The 19,709-nt window shown below is 39.9% G+C and overlaps 2 protein-coding genes across 5 annotated transcripts in view; both read left to right on the top strand.

The window, feature by feature from the left end:
- Nucleotides 1-2,874: 2,874 nt before the first annotated feature.
- On the top strand, nt 2,875-18,575 carry LOC129427030 (uncharacterized). Of its 4 annotated transcripts, XM_073875944.1 has the most exons (5): nt 2,875-3,015; nt 10,449-10,556; nt 10,591-10,637; nt 10,755-12,020; nt 17,491-18,575. In XM_073875944.1, exon 4 carries the CDS (start codon nt 10,806-10,808, stop codon nt 11,982-11,984), a length of 1,179 nt encoding a protein of 392 aa, XP_073732045.1. In that variant the 5' UTR covers nt 2,875-3,015; nt 10,449-10,556; nt 10,591-10,637; nt 10,755-10,805; the 3' UTR covers nt 11,985-12,020; nt 17,491-18,575. The 4 variants fall into 4 exon arrangements, with proteins under 4 accessions (XP_073732045.1, XP_055039126.2, XP_055039128.2 ...); XM_055183151.2 differs by having other exon boundaries at nt 10,449-10,637; XM_055183152.2 differs by lacking the exon at nt 10,449-10,556 and having other exon boundaries at nt 2,879-3,015; nt 10,558-10,637.
- LOC141369465 (uncharacterized) overlaps nt 2,895-19,709 on the top strand; it is a 50,049-nt gene continuing 33,234 nt past the window's right edge. The window contains exon 1 of the mRNA XM_073875945.1: nt 2,895-3,015. The gene's annotated coding sequence lies outside the window, so the exon portion shown is untranslated. The remainder of the gene's footprint in view (nt 3,016-19,709) is intronic.

The following is a 19,709-nucleotide window of genomic DNA, read 5'->3' as shown; positions in this document are numbered from 1 at the left end:
AAATGCATTCATGTACTTGAATTGCATTAAACAGTCTGTGTAAAAAATAAACTAAATGCCACTTTATAATCTTCTGAACCACTGAAGTTGCAAAGATTGTTTTGATAGCCTTTGATAAATAACAGCTCTATATCTTATTATTCTTAATTGGTTATATTTAATAATCAAATTAAAGACGAGAACATATTTGAGAAGATATCTTTTTAAACATTTTTGTATTGAAAATGGGCCAGTGGGGTTTGAGGAATTTTGTCCATGAAGAAGAGACTTTGTGGGCAAGCACACACCCAACGCCCTGGCTCCTACCCGAGACAGCATCAGAGTTGAGGTTACTCTGAGAAGTTAAGGTTCAGTTGAAGAACAGGAGACCAACTGAATACAATTTTCAGAGCAAACTAAATCTGGATACCAAAAACGGATCAAGAGATCAATACAACTGCTGTAAAGATTTTCTTTAAGACAGGTTAGTCCTGTGTGGGGATGTGCTAATACGACATGCACTGCAAAGTTTGCTGGCTGCTTTTTCTTTTACTCAGAAGACTTTCTGCAAATGTGTGCTCAAGCGTTTTAAAAAACTTTTAAGATAAAGAATCGGCAAAGAAAACTCATCTATTCAATTTGCTTAGTAAAAAATTATTTTTCCTTTCTTTTTCTCTATATTTTCTTATTTTTCTGTGTTTGCATACCACCTTGATATATAATTGATGTTTATCATTTGATTGCTTGACCTCCCATGTTAATTATTTGCAGTTAGCCTACTTTTTGTCAACCTGTTTCCTTCTGTTATATTTTGTTTGTCAATTGATTGTATTAATTTTGTGAAGCGACAAATGCATCAAAAGCTGGTTTGCCAACCGCCAATAAACAATGAAGAAGAAGAAGAACGTTACGGTGGCCCTGTCCCAAATGGCGCACTTCATGTCGACTTTCGAGCCATTTCTCAATATGCGTTCTTGTCTGTACTTGCGTTCTTGTGAACTTGTGAAACGTCATCAGTCGCGGCCCAAGTACTGTTCCAATTCAAAGTTCGCATCAAGCCCAAGTTCACATAAAATCCCCGGATGTGTTCTTGATCCGCCCATTTTATCAAGGATGCATCTATGGCCCTGTCCCAAATGGCGCACTTCATGTGGACTTTCGGTCTTGTGGCCTTAAATTGCGCGTGCTCGCTTAGTCCACAAGTCCGTAGGGTGTCCCATCTGTAATTTTTACGCTTTGAAGTGTGCTCATCAGCTTCGCGCACTTTACCTACCCAGAAGTCCTTGCGAAAGAGCAATCAGACCAATCAGACGACGGAAGGGAGGAGCTCACACTGACGGGCAACTTCTCTACCTATTTCCGGTGTGACGCTCGAGTCTGTCCCAAAATACGACTCCGTTGCACCCAGGTGGACTCGCATTAAGGGTCCCTAAAGTCTGGACTACGTGATGTCATCAAAGTGTGGACTCTGAGGAGGACCACAAGTCCGGAGTGTGCCATTTGGGACAGGACCAGAGAAGACTTGTGTGGACTTATGACAGCGAAGTTTCCCAGAATGCATTTCGCGTCAGGAGTTCGTTCTTCCTAGTCTGAACTTGCAAGTTCGAACTACGAAGGACACAAGTCCGAGTTTGGCGTACTTGGTATTGAGAAACGGCATCGGTCTTGTGGCCTTAAATTGCGTGTTCTCGCTTAGTCTACGAGTCCGTAGGGTGTCCCATCTGTCATTTTTACGCTTTGAAGTGTGCTCATCAGCGCCTCCTTTGCCCCCTTGATGCGGTCTTCAGCGAAGCCCGCACTGCAGCAGGCTTCGCGCACTTTGCCAACCCAGAAGTCCTTGCGAAAGGGCAATCAGACCAATCAGGCGATGGAAGGGAGGAGTTCACACTGACAGGCAACTTCTCTACCTATTTCCGGTGTGATGCTTGAGTCTGTCCCAAAATACAACTCCGGTGCACCCACGTGGACTCACATCAAGGGTCCCTAAAGTCTGGACTACGTGATGTCATCAAAGTGTGGACTCTGAGGAGGACCACAAGTCCGGAGTGTGCCATTTGGGACAGGGTCGGTGTCATGAGCAATTCGGTCCCCCCGGGCAATTCGGTCTCCCGTAGGACCCCGCGTGATTCCATTGGCTGAAAAAACTCCTCATGGGTAGTTTTCTTAGCGCCTTATTACAATTCCTACAAAATCGCGTTATGATTTATGTGGTTAGAACGTTGTTAAAATTACAATTGATGTCTTTTAAATTAAAATTTTCATATAGTAGTATATAAATAAGGCTATAGTTGGAAGATCTACACATTGCTTGTGTCATTTTATTATTTAGATTATTATACTGTACCCTTTCCACTTTTGTACTGTGTAAAGTTAATAAATTACTTATACAAAACATGATTACTACATAGTTGAATCACACATTAAAATCATAATTTATAAGCCATGATTACTACACTTTTACTATTAAAAAAAAGCATTTTGTAAGGTATGTTAATAATTTACAAAAAAATATTGTTTTTGTAAAGCAGATGATGACACAAAAGTACTGACGTGTCTGCAACATTAGTTTATTATATCATTTTTTTGTTAACTTTTATTTTTAAAAAATTGTATGCTTCTATCTTGTACAATGTAATTAGCTTGCTAGACCGCTAACGCAGACGAGATATCGCAATGACAAATTTTTGAACAGGCATTAGTGCTAGGTACCAATCGGGGTCCTAGGGGAGACCGAATTGCCATTGACAACTGTCGAAGAATTATTATAGTGTTTATTAAGTTCACAAAAACCGTTGACATAGTCAACGCCGATAGTCATCTGGAGTGAGTACAAACGAAGAGAGTAAAGGCTGCGCGATTCTTCCAGAGGGACAGATGCTGCGTCGTGGCCTATGTTGCATCTCTGGTTTGTTTACATCATCGGATGGATTCGCACACCGTTGTTCGTGGATGAATGCTACTGAAAATCGGATCGGCTGATCTGATAATTGTTTCTTCATTACTTTGTTCTTCAGTTTCACTGTTTCATTGGATTTCGTAAGTACTATAAACTTACACACATTCACATGAGCTCCAACATAGCGCGCCAACAAAAGACTTAAATCCCAGCTGGGTAATATTTCTTTTGTGGGGATTTTTGTTTTGTTTTGTTTACATTTGTTTGAGTGTTTCATATTGAGTGATTGCCTGTGATGTGCATGTGCACATTGAAGTGTGAGTTAACTTAAAGTTGATTCAAGTGATCTGAATCTATTTGAAACGAATCAAATGAAACGAAAACAAGAGTAAATCAGTTAATAAATGTTTTTGTTTATGGTACATCTCCTGTGATTCTTATGTAAAGAGAGAGAGACAAAGTTAAAGGGGGCCTGTCATACAACTTGAGATTTATTTTGAGGTGTTGTACTACTGCCTTTACTATTTTGTGCTTAAAGTAAGTATTTTCTGAGTAATAGAAGTGAACATTTACATGGAAAAACTATAATCTGAAGCCCGGGGTGAATTATACTAGTTTTTTGGGTTACTTTGGTATTAAACATTTATACCTTAAGTAAATTTAGATGTGCCTCTCACGTGTAAAGTTAAATTGTACGTTTCCCTAGACATTTGAATTTGAGCCAGTTACTCAGAGGCTGTTTACACTTGGCATTAACATGTGTTTTCGTCGATCGGATCACAAGTGGACGACGTTAATGCCAGGTGTAAACGGTGTTCAAAACGTTTTGAGCTCGTCCACTTTCAACCCCTTTCAACCACATCCAGAGGTGGTCGAAACCACTTTCGATCAGATCGCTTTGGAGTTGCGGAACGCACATGTGGTTGAATGCGTTCGAACAGCCACACGCGACCGCCTTCTCTCCGCCCATTTATCTAATCTGAGGTATTAAACAAAATTTTACGTCTTTTTTGACTTCTGGCGTGAACATTCGGTGAACAGCGCTATTTTTAGCCTTTCATTGATAAAACTAAGCGGCTGATCTCCGTAGTTTCGTTTTGAAAGCGTGTGAAAGTTGCGCGATCCTATTTCATCAATTGCGCTGAAAATTCAAAGAAAGCTCTTACATACTCGTGTACAAAACACTGTGCAGCATGTTTACTTGCTAAACAAGCAGTGCACTCTGACATAATATTAGTTTGCGTCCATATAAACTCATAATTACTCCCGCTCGGGTTTGAATGACAGCAGAGAGACTCGCCCACCGTCTCACAGACCACCCCCTCATAGTATTCAGCACAGAAGCGGTCGAAAGTGGACAAAAGAGACGGATTTAAATACCAGGTGTAAACTTAATGTTTCTCTCTCGTCCACTTGTGATCTGATCGATGAAAACACATGTTAATACGAAGTGTAAACAGCCCCTCAGTGAGAGGGCTACACTGGTAATGTGCTCTTTTGATATTTTCATTTAGATCTTTAGGATCAAAGCAGACTCTTAGAGCACATGTGTTCTTTTTCTTGACACATGTAATGGAGTTTACCCAGTCTGCGGGCTTTTCCACATGCTCGATGACACCCATTTGAGTCATTCTTTCAAGCTCTTTTTTTAAAGCAGTCCTGAGTGGTGTAGGCACTCTTCTTGGGGCATGCACTACAGGCACGGCATCATCCTTGAGCTGTATTTTGTAGGTGTAAGGTAATGTCCCATGTCCTCTGAAAATCTAAGGGAATTTATTGACAATGTCAGAACTTCCCTCACACTGATGATGTTCCTTTTGTTTGCCTTGTGTGACCATTTTCATGTTGTCAGTGTTTATCTTCAAGCCCTTTTCACACAGACATTCCGGAAAATACATGTAAAATGCATCCTGGATTTTTCTGGAATCGTTTGATTTTTTTGTTCATTCACACTGCCATGATTACCCGGCATCTGATGGTCCCGGAAAGACACGTGACCTGTTGAAAGTCCTGCCCTCTCTTCTACGCAGCGTCTTTTTTTGCATAGTTTGCATATTATTTATTATTTCTCTCTCCAAAAAACCACTCGCGTGCATTTTTGTTTATGATAAGACTATAAAGGAGCGCGTGAACGCACAGTTCTATGCTGGTGAATGATCTCAGGTTCAGAATGGATATTTGACGAGCTCCCTGATCTCTGCTTTGATACAGTTTTCAGACATTTCTCATCGTGATTGTTTATATGCATTTAAAACCCGCATTTTGAGAAGCGCGGGTATTTTCGTTTATTATAGCTCAAATGAGCACGTGACGCGATTAGGGGTGTAACGATACACCAATTGCACGGTTCGGATCGGTTTACGGTTTTGGAGCCGCGGTTCGGTCCGATTCGGTTCGGTTTGCTGTGGGTGTAGGGTTCCTGTCATTTTACTAGCAATGCTAAGGGAACAATAGATTAACTTAACTTAATAACAACAACAAAAATAACTTGACGTTTTCTTTTTTAACTTTGGCAAACAAACTTAAAAATCAAACTTTAACTTTAGTAATGCAGGACTGTAATTAGCTGTTTATCAGGTGATGAATATCATTCCTTAGCTAAAATGCTGAAAATGTTACTGTTGAAGTCAACTAATGCATGAAATAAATCTACTATGAATCTGTAAATCTGAGTATAATGTGATGATGAACTAATCAAGGTAATCATCACACGCGCACACACACACCAGAGGTCGCGTTAGACTTTCACTTTTAAAAATTCTGCCATCACTTATTATTCGTCATTTCATGCTTTAATGATAATAATTGTTTCTGTTTACATGTTCATTTTTAATCATGGACTTACAAAACGAGCATTCAAGTTAAAATGTGTTTCATTATTTGTGAAGAAGAGAACAGATGAACAGAGACCATGCATCACTTTACATGTTTAACATCATGAAACAGATGGATTAATGATTTTTTTCTCACAGTGACAGCGGAGGCGATTAAACACGCGAACTTGTGCTGAACCGGCAAAAATAAACAAATCAAACCAGGGGTTTTCAAAGCTGTCCTGGAGGACCACTGGTGCTGCACAGTTTGCATGTCTCCCTCATTAGACACACCTGGTTTAAATTTTCAGCTCATTAGTAGAGACTGCAAGACTTGAACTGGAGCCGTTTCTCAATACCAAGTACGCCAAGTTCGGACTTGTGTCCTTCCTAGTTCGGACTTGCAAGTTCAGACTCGGAAGAACGAACTTCTGACGCGAAATGCATTCCGGGAAACTTCGCTGTCATAAGTCCACACAAGTCTCCTCTGATGCATCCTCGATAAAATGGGCGGATCAAGAACACATCCGGGGATTTTATGTGAACTTGGGCTTGATGCGAACTATGAATTGGAACAGTACTTGGGCCGCGACTGATGACGTTTCACAAGTCCACAAGAACGCAAGTACAGACAAGAACGCATATTGAGAAACGGCTTGGGTGTGTAAGGTAACTGAATGAGGTGTGTCACAGAAGGGAAACATGCAAAATGTGCAGTACCAGTGGTCCTCCAGGACAGCTTTGAAAATCCCTGCTATGAGCAGTCCAGAGTTTTCTGTAATCTGGCGGTTGGTTGGGCTTCTCTCTGTGATGATGGGTGGAAGATTCGCGCCACATTCACACGCCTCTTCGCTTCTTCTTCTTTCAGTTTTATGGCGGTTGGCAACTACCTTTAATGGTGCATTACCGCCACCTGGTGGGGTGGGGTAATTATAGCATGAATCCTCATTGCACCTCAATTGCAGTTTCATATTTTTTATAACTTTGACGTAATATGTAAAACTCTTTACATTTACTTAAGATAATTGTAGAAATGAGTGAAGAGTCCATGATCAATCCAAACCAGCTGTATTTATTACATAAACATCTGTAGTGTATATTCAATTTACAGCTTACACAGCCACAGGCAACAAACCGAAACTAAACACTTCAACCCGGCAGGGGAATATAAAACAGCGCCAACAGGACTCATGCGCACTTCCACTAGTACAGTGTCTCTCAGTGTCCATAGAGTACGCAAGCGCAATCATTAACAAGAATGATCTACAATAATAATAAACATGGTTTGGTAGTTTGTTTTCTCCGTTGTTGTAGCATGTATAACAGATTATCTAGCTGTCTTAGATTATGAGTTGAAAACATGGTCAGTTGAAAACACGTAGTCAAACAGTCCAGCCAAAACTACTTAGTTGAAATCATGTCGTAAACCAGTCCAAGGCGGGCCGACTTATTTTCAACCATATATCAACGTTGAAAGACCGTAATTGTTTACTGGTAGATTATGAGTTGAAAACATGGTCAGTTGAAAACACGTAGTCAAACAGTCCAGCCAAACTACTTAGTTGAAATCATGCCGTAAACCAGTCCAAGGCGGACCGACTTATTTTCAACCATATTTCAACGTTGAAAGACCGTAATTGTTTACTGGGAAACACACACACACACAAACACCGTTACGACAGATTGTGTGTGATTTGTCTACGACACGAATTCCATTCCTGTACTCCACTGAAAACCCAAAATGTTCCCACACAAGAGACTTAAATGTGTCCGGGGGATCTGCAATCTCAGGCGGAGCAGCCATCCTGTGACCTGCGCTCACTCCCAAGTCACATGACATGCACTTGGAAAACAGTAACTTTGGAATATACTATTTAGAACAGCATTTAAAAAGCTCTTATTAGTCGTTACTAATACAAGTTAATCAAATATATGCAAATATTTTTTTTAATAAATAGATTAGTTAGTCAGAGATAAGTGACATTAACCTCAACAATGGGCAGCAGGAGGCGTGAGAGTACCGCGACACGGGAGGTTCGCGATTCGTATCGTGGGTGGTGTATCGCGATCGTACGGTTCGGTTCGCAATATCGTTACAACCCTAGGCACGATATTCTTTTATGCTGCTGAATGATCTCCATTTCAACGCAGTAAGTAACGAGCTAACTTACCTGATATCTGCTTCAGTCCAGTTTGCTGACATTTCTCGTCGTGAATGTTGTAAATCCCTCATTTTAAAGAGTTGAACCAACTTCATGTTGCCATGACACGCGCATCCTCACTACGGTACGTGCATCATTGTTTATGCGTCTCATTTATCATTTCCTGATAACTGCTTCAATCTAGTTTGCAACATTTCACGTGGTGAATGTTTATATGCATGTTATCTCTCGTTTTAAGGAGCTGAACCATAACTTTTGTTGGGATGACGCACGCGTCCTCACTACGACACGCCCATTACGGCATTGTTTCGGCTTCTTGTTCACACAGAGGGTTTTCCGTGTATCTGACTAGGTCCTCTTTCCGGCAACGATCCCAGAAGATTAACGGGACGAGTTTGTGTTTACACAGATGCTTGTCTGGCAATTTTACAGGTATTTTCTGGGACCAAAGGTTTGTGTGAATGGGGTTTGATAGATCCATTTTACTAGTCCTAGGTCCTCAGATGCTTTGTCTCCTAAGAGTCAGGGACAATGACGAACAACATGTTATGCCGTTTGCCTTTTGACATCACTTTAAGTCTGCATGCACCTTTTGTTTGTATTGGCTGATTATTATAAGCCTTCAGAGGTGTGACTTTTTCTGTGTATCTTTTAGGCTCTTCCGTCAATTTTTTTCAAATCTTTCTCACTAATCAAGTTAGCTTTGGCCCCTGTGTCAATTTTAAATGTTATAATTGTCCCATTGACTAACAATGAAGCAATCCATTTATCTTCTTTGACTGTACTTACAGTTTGACCTGTATTGATTTTTTCTGCAGACTTACAAGTGATGTCTTTATCCTGTGATACCATTTTAATGAAAAATGTGTCACTCATGTTATCACTGTCATCTGTGTCTTCCTGCACTGTGTGTGTACACCCTGTCTTTTCTTCTTAGAGAGACACATTCTTGCAAAATGGTTTTGTCCTTTGCATTTTGCACATGTTTTTCCATATGCAGGACATTGTCTTGGTCTGTGTTTTTCACCACATCTTTTGCAAGTGAACATTTCTTTTTCACTGTTTTTAACTCTGTTATCCTTGTCTTTAAATTTGCTCTGTGGTTTTCCTTTCGTTGTCACCACGTTTACTGCTACGTCATCTTCACGCGCTGCTCCATGTGCAGACTCTCTGAAATTTAGTACATGTTGTCGTGCTAGCTCACTGGCTTGACATATTTTTATAGCACCGTCCAACATGAGCTCTGTTTCTCTAAATAATTTTGATAAAATTATAAAAATGTATAAAAATAAAGCCCTGCATCGCATATTATCAGTACAGGTCGAAATATGATATTATGTTCAATCTCTTTCAATCCACTAAAATGTCTATACCATAACAAAAACAGTTGGGCAGTAGGCGAATTGCGATGCAGGCATGCAGCGAATTCCAAACTGCGTTTTTGCGCCCTGAACTGCGGCACCGAAAGGAGACGTTGGGTAAACGGCCTACTTTTACACAACATGTAAATAAACACGCGGTACCAAAGAGACAGCTCACACAATGGGTTGTAATGTATTCTTTTATTCTGGACAGCAAGTGCAGTGACTGTAACATTGTGCAACATTTTGACGGAGCTGAAAGCAGCCCTTCACCTGACGTTAGAAGCATAGTTCTTGTTATTATATGTAGACTTACGTTGATCATGCTTTTGAACAAAATAAGCACAAAACATATAGTACATCTATATCCATCATTCTTTTCATCTTTAAGTTTGTAAACAGAATTAAAGCGCTGCATTTGAAAACTGCGCATGTGCACAGTCATACGAGCTTTAAGACCCTGGGGAATCCCTGGCAGGAGTGACGTAATAGGGAACATGCTCATGAATTAAATGTATAAAGAAAAAAACTCGGATAACTAAATCACGATAACAAAATCATTCGTCTGGTGCAATATACGTTATTTACAGCAGTAATCTGAAAGTAGGAAGAAGCATCAGGAATAGAGTAGGCGTCACACCCTAACAAAGATTTTTTTAAGTAGCGTTTCTTTTTCATGACAGTCGAGGTGTGAAATGTTGTCTTTCGTAGCCATTTCCTGTATCCGCAAGGATCATAGACAGTAAAAGATAAGAAATCCGTAAATCGTAGCAAGCTAGCCAATGCTTGTCAGTAGCCTACTGGTACTCGGTTGGTACTCAAGATGGCGGCAGGCAACTGGAATGACGTAAAAGGTCACATGACTGATATTCATCAATAGTAAATGCCGCTCCATCTGAAAGGAACCGTCTTTACGGATGAGATGGCATAACAATCGCATGCAATTTATTGTGCAGCTACTCTTAATGCATGTACTTCTATTTGTTTGGAAATGCATATAAAGTCTTATACGCATTTTGTTTGATTGTTAATCATTAACGCTTAATTGTAGACATAAGTTGACAATTATTTGAGCCTGCTTTAGTGGTTTTAATCTCTTAAAAAGAGACTTCTTTTTAAACAAGGGTTTACGTATCCTAAATATATTAAAAAACTATTGTTGATTAATTTACTTGAAGGTGTAAAAATGTATTCATTTTTTTTGTTTTGACATATCTGTTTTTTCTAAACTACACAGAGATCAAGATTTACACAATCAGTGAAGACATAAACAAATAAATGCAGGAATAATTTATTAAAGAGGCCACTTTATCCAAATGTTGCAATAATACAATGTCTACAAGCAGGTATTGTGTGAACAATCATTAAAGAGGAAATCAATACTGAGAAACAAAGAGATCCACTCTCGATTCTTCATTAATTATCGGTAAGGAACATTGAAGTAAAACACTACCATTTTATTATGATTTGGTTAACATAACAATAACAAAACCAATGTAAAAGAAAGTCAGATATCACAAAATATACTTTTGTCTCATTTTAGATCTAAAGGAACTGGAAGAAACATCATCAGTGTCAGGAACATCATTCCATAATGGCAGAAATATCTTCTGGTTGTTTGCAGATGAAAAACACTTTCTGTCCAAAAAGAAAGCAAAGAACAAATGCCAGCAAATCTTTTGCTTGCCCTCACTGTGAAAAGGAATGTAAAAGTAAAGGACACCTTGTGGAGCACATAAAAATCCACTCTGGAGAGTCCCCAAACACATGTCTTCAGTGTGGAAGGAGTTTTGTTCAAAAAAGTAGTCTTAAGATCCACATGAAGATTCACACTGGACAGGACCAATTCACATGTACTCAGTGTAAAAAATGTTTTAATTATAAATCAAGTCTCAAGGTGCACATGAGAATTCACACTGGAGAGTCCCCAAACACATGTCTTACGTGTGGAAAGAGTTTTACTCAAAAAAACGCTCTTAATATACATACGAGGATTCACACTGGAGAGCGCCCATTCCCATGTCTTCAGTGTGGAAAGAGTTTCACCAGGAAAGATAGACTTGCAAATCACATGAAGATTCACACTGGAGAGCGCCCACACATGTGTCTCCAGTGTGGAAAGTGTTTCTCTAGGAAAGATAGACTTGCGTTTCACATGAAGATTCACACTGAAGAGCGCCCACACATGTGTCTTCAGTGTGGAAAGAGTTTCACTCAAAAAACTAATCTTGATGCCCACGTGAAAATTCACAGTGGAGAGCGGGCATATCCATGTCCTGAGTGTGAAAAGAGTTTCATTACAAAAGCATATCTAAAGAAGCACATAAGAGTTCACACTGGAGTTCGCCCGTACATGTGTCTCCAGTGTGGAAACACTTTCACTCAAAAACGTAGTCTTGATGTCCACATGAAAATTCACACTGGAGAGCGTCCGTTCCCATGTCTTCAGTGTGAAAAGAGTTTCATAAGGAAACGATGTCTTAATGTCCACATGAGAGTTCACACTGGAGTGTGCCCGTACATGTGTCTCCAGTGTGGAAAGAGTTTCACTCAAAAACCTAGTCTTGATGCCCACATGAAAACTCACACTAAGGAGCGTCCATTCACATGTCTTCAGTGTGAAAAGAGTTTCAGAGCGAAAGGAAGTCTTAATATCCACATGAGAGTTCATACTGGAGAGCGCCCATACATCTGTCTTCAGTGTAAAAAGAGTTTCAGAGCGAAAGGAACTCTTAATGTCCACATGAGAGTTCATACTGGAGATGGGCAATAATCATGTCCTAGGTCGGAAAAGAGTTTAATGACAAAAGTAAGTAATTTTTGCCCATCCACATGTCTTATTGTGGAAAAAGTATATTAATGTTAATTTTTTTTTAGCAGTAAGGGGCATGTCTACTTACCCATATCGTTGCCTGGGTTGCATATGTGTGGTGCGGGTCTATCAAAAGAAGGTCCAGATTCCTTAATACTCCTTAAAATAGCGGAGATGCGGTTTTGATGAAACAAACTAGAAAATGACAACAATATCAGAAGCATCTCTCTCTCATTCGGTCGCTCGTGCATGAAGGCAAGAATGTGCATCCAAATTTCAGAAGTTAGACGACTCGGCTGCATCGGGGAGGCATAAGATTTATAAAAACACACTTGAGAAGAAATGCGCAGCAACTCAAAAAGACTTGTTTCTAAAACCATATTGCCAATTTCGCGCTTTGTTTTCCCGAAGCTCGTGGAGGCGTGGAGCAGCATACGCTGTTATCAACTTATGTGCGATCTACCGGTATTGCCTTTGCGATCAACTGGTCTATCGCGATCGACGTATTGGACACCCCTGATTTAGACCCTTTTACAGCCCACATAATCAAATAGCCTGCAAGCCCATTTTGGCAACAGAAGTGGTGTTATTCCCCAGTGGTTCTAACGTGTTAGCAACTCAGAAAGTTTATCAAAACTGTTTCACAGCATCAAAATGTCTGGTTGGTTGCACTAATATAATATACGTATATATGTATCTGGCCACTTTATATTTGGCCATTTGCTAACGTCTTCTTTCCACTCCACTATAGTACATGGATGTGGTAGCTGTGTTGAAGGGTTAATAAAGTTTAAAATACCTGTCTGTGTTGCTTCACTGCTGATTCTTGCCATGCTTCCGTTGCATGATGTTTTATTAATGTAGTTCAGGAGGAACACGTCAAATAAACTATTAAAGTGCCTCCAGCTGTCTACTATCAGTAATCAAGAAATACTCTAGTGTCACCAGCTGTCTACCATTAGCAATCAACATATCTACACAATCAGCATGAAGGCAAGCCCATATTTAATCACAGTCAAACTCACCTAAGGACTCTCTACAGTCTTCAGAAGCTCTAGACCAGGGGTCTCCAACCTTTTTGTGAGCAAGGGCTACAATGGATGAAACAATCTGGAGGGCTACTTTTATAGTCTACTCAAAACTTTTAGTTTTTTACTTGTTAATATGTTTGAATATTGTTTAAAGTATTAACATAACCAATCCAAGCTATAAAAATACATACCAAATAAATATTGCAATTGAGACTATTAATAGAATGTGCTTTGCTTAGACCCTTGCTCTAGACATTACAGTCTCCAGCACGGCTGGAACATGCTATGGATTCCGCTGCTCCTCTTTGCTCTGCCGAACTTCTTGTCGCAGCTTTCCCCAGCATTGCTCTTCAAGGCAGCGTGAGCATGGCTCCACTAGCGGCTCAGACTCAGGATCCTTCTCATGCTAATCGTGTCCTCCGTCCGTGGCCTGAGTGAAAACTGTAGTGCCATGCTGCCTCCACTACCAGCACAAGTCATCTCCCTTCTTCCATTATTTGCCATTCCCAAGCTTGAGCATGCCTTCGCTAGTGGCACAGGCTTCTCCTTCTAATCCTGTCCTCCGGCTGTGGCCTGACTGAAAACTGTAGCGTGAAGCTGCCTCCGCTACTGACACAAGCCCAGACGCCCTATATTCTTCCTCAGCTCCCTACTTCTATTCTCTTGTCCCCCAAGCGAGAGCCTTTGTGTAAAGTGTGTACTACGTTTTCACCAGCAGGTGGCTCCATATCTAGGCTTTTCTAGTGCTTTGAAATAGTGAATCATTGTTGAAGCAATTGGATTCAAAGCATCGCTTTACAATCAGTATTCATTGCCCAGCCTCAAGCACGGTTTTAACCCGGCTTTGTTGAAAGCCTCCCGTCCCAAAATACTATTTGTGACGACTAATGATGTCTGTTTAGTTTGTGAACAAATCTTATCTCGAACTGGTTCTTTAAGGCAAAAAAGTTAAAACCATACCCCAAATCAGACTTAATTGTTTTAAACATTTGTGTCTCCAAACAGCAACGATCCAGAAGTTACTCACTTTCAGACCTGCTCAACAGCCACCCCGAATCAAAATAAGACGGTATTCCCGTGCATAATCTGTATTCATCATACAGCTTGAGCATGCATGTACCGAATAGTAAATGTTCGACATCAGTAAGCTTCCATGCTGATACCATTTTGCACAAACTTGAGGAGATGACTGACGGGCCAAATGTACGTTTATTTAACGTTAAAATAAAATGTGTCACAAATCGCATGATAACAGCCAGTAGCCTGTTATATTAAACAGGGTTTTCATTTAAACATGTAACAAGTGTTAAACTTCATATGTACACGCATTAAACGTGTCGCATAAAGATTATTATAGTTGCTTGAACACGGCTTTTGTTAAACGCTATTATAACACTGATCAAGTTGTAACCCTGATCAAAGAAACCAGTCGCGGTGCTTGGCTGGCAAAGTAGACATCACCTGTGCATTTAGGGCGTTTTCATGTTAGCACTTTTGGTGCGCACCCGGGTTCGATTGACATCAGAGTTTGGTACATTTGGATGATTTGAACGCTGTCTTCCGAACTCAGGTGTGCACCCGCGAAACGTACTCGAGTCCGCTTAAAAAGGGTGGTCTGGGGTCCGTTTCATGTGAACTCCAGATCGGTTCGCTGCTAATGTGAGCGCAATCGTACCAAATCGCGGAAGTGAACCACTGTTAATTACGTATTATATGGAATGTCCCACCAAAACAGACGTGTTTGTGTGCGTGCACTTACCTTGACAACAAAATGCATAGAATGCTTGCTTGACTCTTGTTCTTATTTTTTTAAATCTTTGGTTTTGTTTCAAAGAAATAATACAGAAACGCACTTTCGTCTGTCTGCCGCAAACATACTACAGTCGTTTCGATGACATCGGTTTGTCCGCCGACGTCAATTTTTTTCGAGGCATTAAGAAATCATCTCTCTGCTTGCAGTTAGTCAATCACGCTTGTCGTCTTCTCGTTTACAGCAACATGAGAACGCACTGACTGCAGCTTGATGATGCAAGTGTAACGCGGTTCGAAGGCAAAAATAATATGTGAAGACAGTCTATGGGGGGCATGGGGAGGGGGGAGCAATCGAACTCGGGTTCGGACCAGGCAATCGCACCAAATGTGAAACCGCCCTAAAAGTGATACCCAGTCACCTAGATTCAAGGCAATTTTTAATTGCCTGCAAAGATGCCCGAGATTTTTGACATGCTACTAGAAGCATTTGATGGGTTCTCTCTTTAACAGCTTCACAATTCCTACGTCGTTCACCTTTTAGATGATTTCTTAAACATCTTGCTTCCAGTCTGCATGCCAGCCACACGTCTTTGAAAGTTTTCTATGTAAGTTTAGCTCAGTCAGTTTCTTAGCATTTTTATTCTCTGTAACAGCAGTTTGAAGCTAAACCTGCAGCCACAACTTCATCCATCCGTGATTTACAGCAGAACTGGACAGGATAGCTTTTTAAAACAATATACAATTATCAACATTGCATATGTGTGTATATATTGAGGTCACACACTTGCGCGTCCATGCATGCTTTGGATCTGTCATTCAGCGCAAGGAAGATCGTTTTCAAGTCTCATCGATCTTAGTGACTTTTTAACACCAATCAAGTCGCAAACTTTATCTCTTGATAACATTGATAACATTGAGCAAGTCCTGCATTTTATTTTCAAAACACAAAATACACAGCAGAGTCGCCGGTGCTGGGTGTATGCTGCTGGTGTTTATATGAGTCGGCGGAGTAGATTTGACACTGGTGATTTTGCTGTGTACAGATCCAAATAATTTTGAGATTGACACAAATACCGACTCCGCTGCACACCCTCCTAGTCCTTCTACACTGACCATAAAACATAATACAATATACCATACAATACAAACCATACGAATGCATAAAGGTTCAGTTTTCCCACTGCTGCGGTGGTGATGCATGCTCTACTCCCGCGGGAGCTCTGGTTCCCAAAAAACATTTTCTCCACTTCTACACCTGTGATGTTTCTCTGTTCTCGCAGGTTTTCAGGAATTATTCAAATCAACCAGTCACACGTTTTTTTTTATTTTAAAAACATCTCAAATTAGTCCGGACACATTCTGGCACCCCAGCTGAACACTTTTCAGGCCACTCCTTGCACATGGGTACCACAACCACAGCCGCCCAAAAAAGGACTCCTAGGAACAGATTCAAGCTCTGGTTCGTTGGTCATCCGAAGCTTTCAAAAGCTATATTACGCACCAAACCCTTATCAGCGAAACAAACTCTAACCTGTTCGATTGCCAGCAGGGCTTCCCCATATGATCGCAAGGAGTATTGAACTTCTGTCAGATGGTGCAATCGGTAATAACTTAATATCTTCAAGTCTACATCAGCAGTGGCTTACCCGTCCGATAACTGCCAGTATTGAACTCCCATCGGACGCCGCAAAAGCCCTCCAAATCTAAGATAACCCAACATCCACCTCGTCGTCAGCGAGAGCTTACCCGTCCGATCGCAGAGAGTATTGAACTCCCCACAGACGCTGCAAAAGCTCTCCCAATCTAAAATAACCAAATGTACACCTAATTGCCAGCTTTCTACTTGCAAAGACAGCAAACATCAACCTCATAATTTATATTTTTTGGGGGGGTAAAGCTCTCGGCTGCTGTCCGAATAAGCTAATTTTGCATTTTTGGGTGGATATTCTGTTTTCGGGCCCATTTCTGAGCTTAGAGCCCTCTCCCCGGACGGCACGCCAAATACGTTTACAAATTTAATCTATCCAACTTATTTGTAAGTGTGAACTCATAAACAATATGCGCGCGCATACGTTGCCACGTAATCATTGTGTACAAACAGTAAAAGGGTCTATTAGTGCAACCAAATGCAACAACCAGACGTTTTGATGATGGGAAAACATTTTGATGAACTTTGAGTTGCTGGCACGTTGGAGCCACTGGGGAGCGGCACCGCTTCCGTTGCCGGAGTGCGTGTGCAGGCTATTTGATCGCGTGGGCTGTAAAAGGGTCTATATCTAGATTCACCCCTAGAGGGTGCACAGAATGTTCATATGCTCTGACTTTGATGCAAAAATACTTTCCTCTAATAATGTTATAAAAAAAATGTTTTATAGGGTTGTTGTTTTTTTAATTTACATGCTTTCAATGCAATTCAATTTAAATGTGAAATTACACTAAAAATGACAGCATTACATTAAGATCTTCTTATGTTGCATCAAAGGATTCATTTTATTCCCTGTTTTTGTGGTGTTGATCATTAGCTCCTCACAGATGTGACAGATGAGTGCATTAATGTAACCTTAAAATAAGTTGTTGGTGTAAACTTTTATTATTTTTTACACTCAGTTTTTCAAATGTGTAAAAAAGCAAACGCTTCTTGTCAATGCTGTATAAATAATACATTATAATTTTTCATTATTTAGACATGTTCAACTTCTGATGTCATACACAAGAGGGCGCATGGTCCAATATTTTTGATTTAACACGACTGCTGATAACATACGTCGCTGAGTGCGGTGGGCATGCCTGCAATCCAAGCTACTGGGAGTCTGAGTCTGGTGGATCGCTTGAGTTCAGGGGTTCTGGTCTGTAGTGGACTATGCCGATCGGGTGTTCACACTAAGTTCGGTACCGATATGGTGATCCTGGGGGAGCCAGAGACCGACAGGTTGTCTAAAGAGGGTTGAACCGGCCCAGGTCGGAAACGGAGCAGGTCAAAGCCCCCGTGCTGATCAGTAGTGGGTTTGTGCCTGTGAATAGACGCTGCAATTCAGCCTGAACAATACAACGAGACCCAGACTTTTGTGTTTATACCCAGGAGTTGAAATGAGGGCACAATTAAAAACATGTCATCTTTCGTAAGTGCCCGTAGTCACTGCAAGCCAATGAAAATGCTTCTTTAACAGTGCGCGCCATCAGGCAACAGAAATGTTAATGAGATGAGATCACTTTTCAAGAACAGTCGTGACCTTTCACAATACTGCTATTAACAAAATATTATCCACGTGACTACAGTATGCAGGTATTTATGGTGGTGTAAATTACACACTCTAAAATGTCTGGGTTGTTTTTGACCCATAATGGGTAAATACTGGACAACACATGCTGGGTAAAAATTTTCCTGTGCTGGGTTAAAAATGACCCAATGTTGAGTTGTTGTTATCCAACCATCAATGGGGTGTAATAACCCAGCAGTTGGGTTAAAATAACTCAGCAATGGGTCAATTTTTAACTCGATATTTGTTCAATATTTGCCCATTATGGGTCAGGGGTGTCCCAGCCATTTTTAGAGTGTAGGGACAAAAGTTTGTTTTCCACAGATTGGTGTCTGAATGCTTTTTGTATTGCCCATCACTTTCGTGACGCTGCAGCCATTTAAAGAAATGCTCAACTGATAAAATATTTATGTGATTTCATTGTGAATACTTTTCTATTGAAAATATTTGGTTTGTACTTTGTAAATAGTTGTTTAGGTTTCTCGTTCATTAAATGTTTTCTTTGAATCAGACTATGATGTTGTAACTCTGTTTGCATATCTTTAGTGTGTAAAAGTTTCATTCTAAAAAAGTAAAACTTACTGATCACATAAATATTCACACTGGATGGAGCCAATGGAGTGTGGAATGAGTTTCATACAAAAAAATAAGTTAAACTGCCTTAACTGTCATGGAAGCTTTGTGAAAACTTTGTTTTTTGAACTTTTTCACATTTCCTTAAATACAATTTACTTATTTCAATGAACTTACAATCAACTGCTTAACAGCATGAGTAAAATGAATTGTTAGTATAATGTAATTCATCATGTGATGTAATGTGATTAATTTATCCGTATTTCAATTCTCACCTCTACAATTTAGCAGTTAACTGCTGTTGGAGCATAAATACAGCGTGTAATGATGATTAATCACGATTAATCTATAGCAGAATAAAAGTTTTTGTTTACATCATATATGTGTGTGAACTGTGTATAATAATTATGTATTTATAAATATGCACACATGCATGATTAATTTTAGGATATATATATATATATTTATATATTAAGTATTTATATTTGCTGATATATAATATAAATTATACATAAATATACAAATGTATATAAACATGTAAACATTTCTTAAATTTTCATGGTTTGCTAGTTGCTTTACAAATATATTCTTTTTCATTTACAAATGACTTTATGAAAATGTAATCAGTAACAAAATCCAATCATCACAAAGTCATGTGGTTTAAATGTTTGGACTACTTCTACTAAGGGTCATGTAGCCTATATAATGTCAAAACCAACAAATAATGAAACAACATGATCTAAAATAATTGTTTAATAAAGGATTAGAAGTGTTTGATCCTGAGGTGGATCAGAGCAGCATTTCAGATGTCATAAATATAGGCAGCAAGATTGCTTTTTGATTATTGCCCTTCTGTAATCATGATTATTAAAGTCAATTACAAGAAAACATGTAACATGTTTTTGCACACGCATTTTCACAAGCCTTCCTGTAAAGAGCCAAAAGACGACCAATTCTCTAGGAGGAGCACTGTACTGTTGTGAAATAGGGGAGAGCTTTTCTGCGAGGCTTAAAGCTACTAAATCACGTGTTTGAGTTGTCTCAACTGAAAATAACTTGCACAGACAGATCTT

Source organism: Misgurnus anguillicaudatus, chromosome 14 (genome assembly GCF_027580225.2).
Source record: "Misgurnus anguillicaudatus chromosome 14, ASM2758022v2, whole genome shotgun sequence".
Lineage (NCBI taxonomy): Eukaryota > Metazoa > Chordata > Actinopteri > Cypriniformes > Cobitidae > Misgurnus > Misgurnus anguillicaudatus.
Note: the sequence above shows the minus strand (reverse complement) of the source record. Positions and strands in the feature narration are given on the sequence as shown.

Bases quoted from the DNA above. Each gene is read 5' to 3' on its own strand.
- LOC129427030 (XM_073875944.1), top strand. From the start codon at position 10,806: ATGGCAGAAATATCTTCTGGTTGTTTGCAGATGAAAAACACTTTCTGT.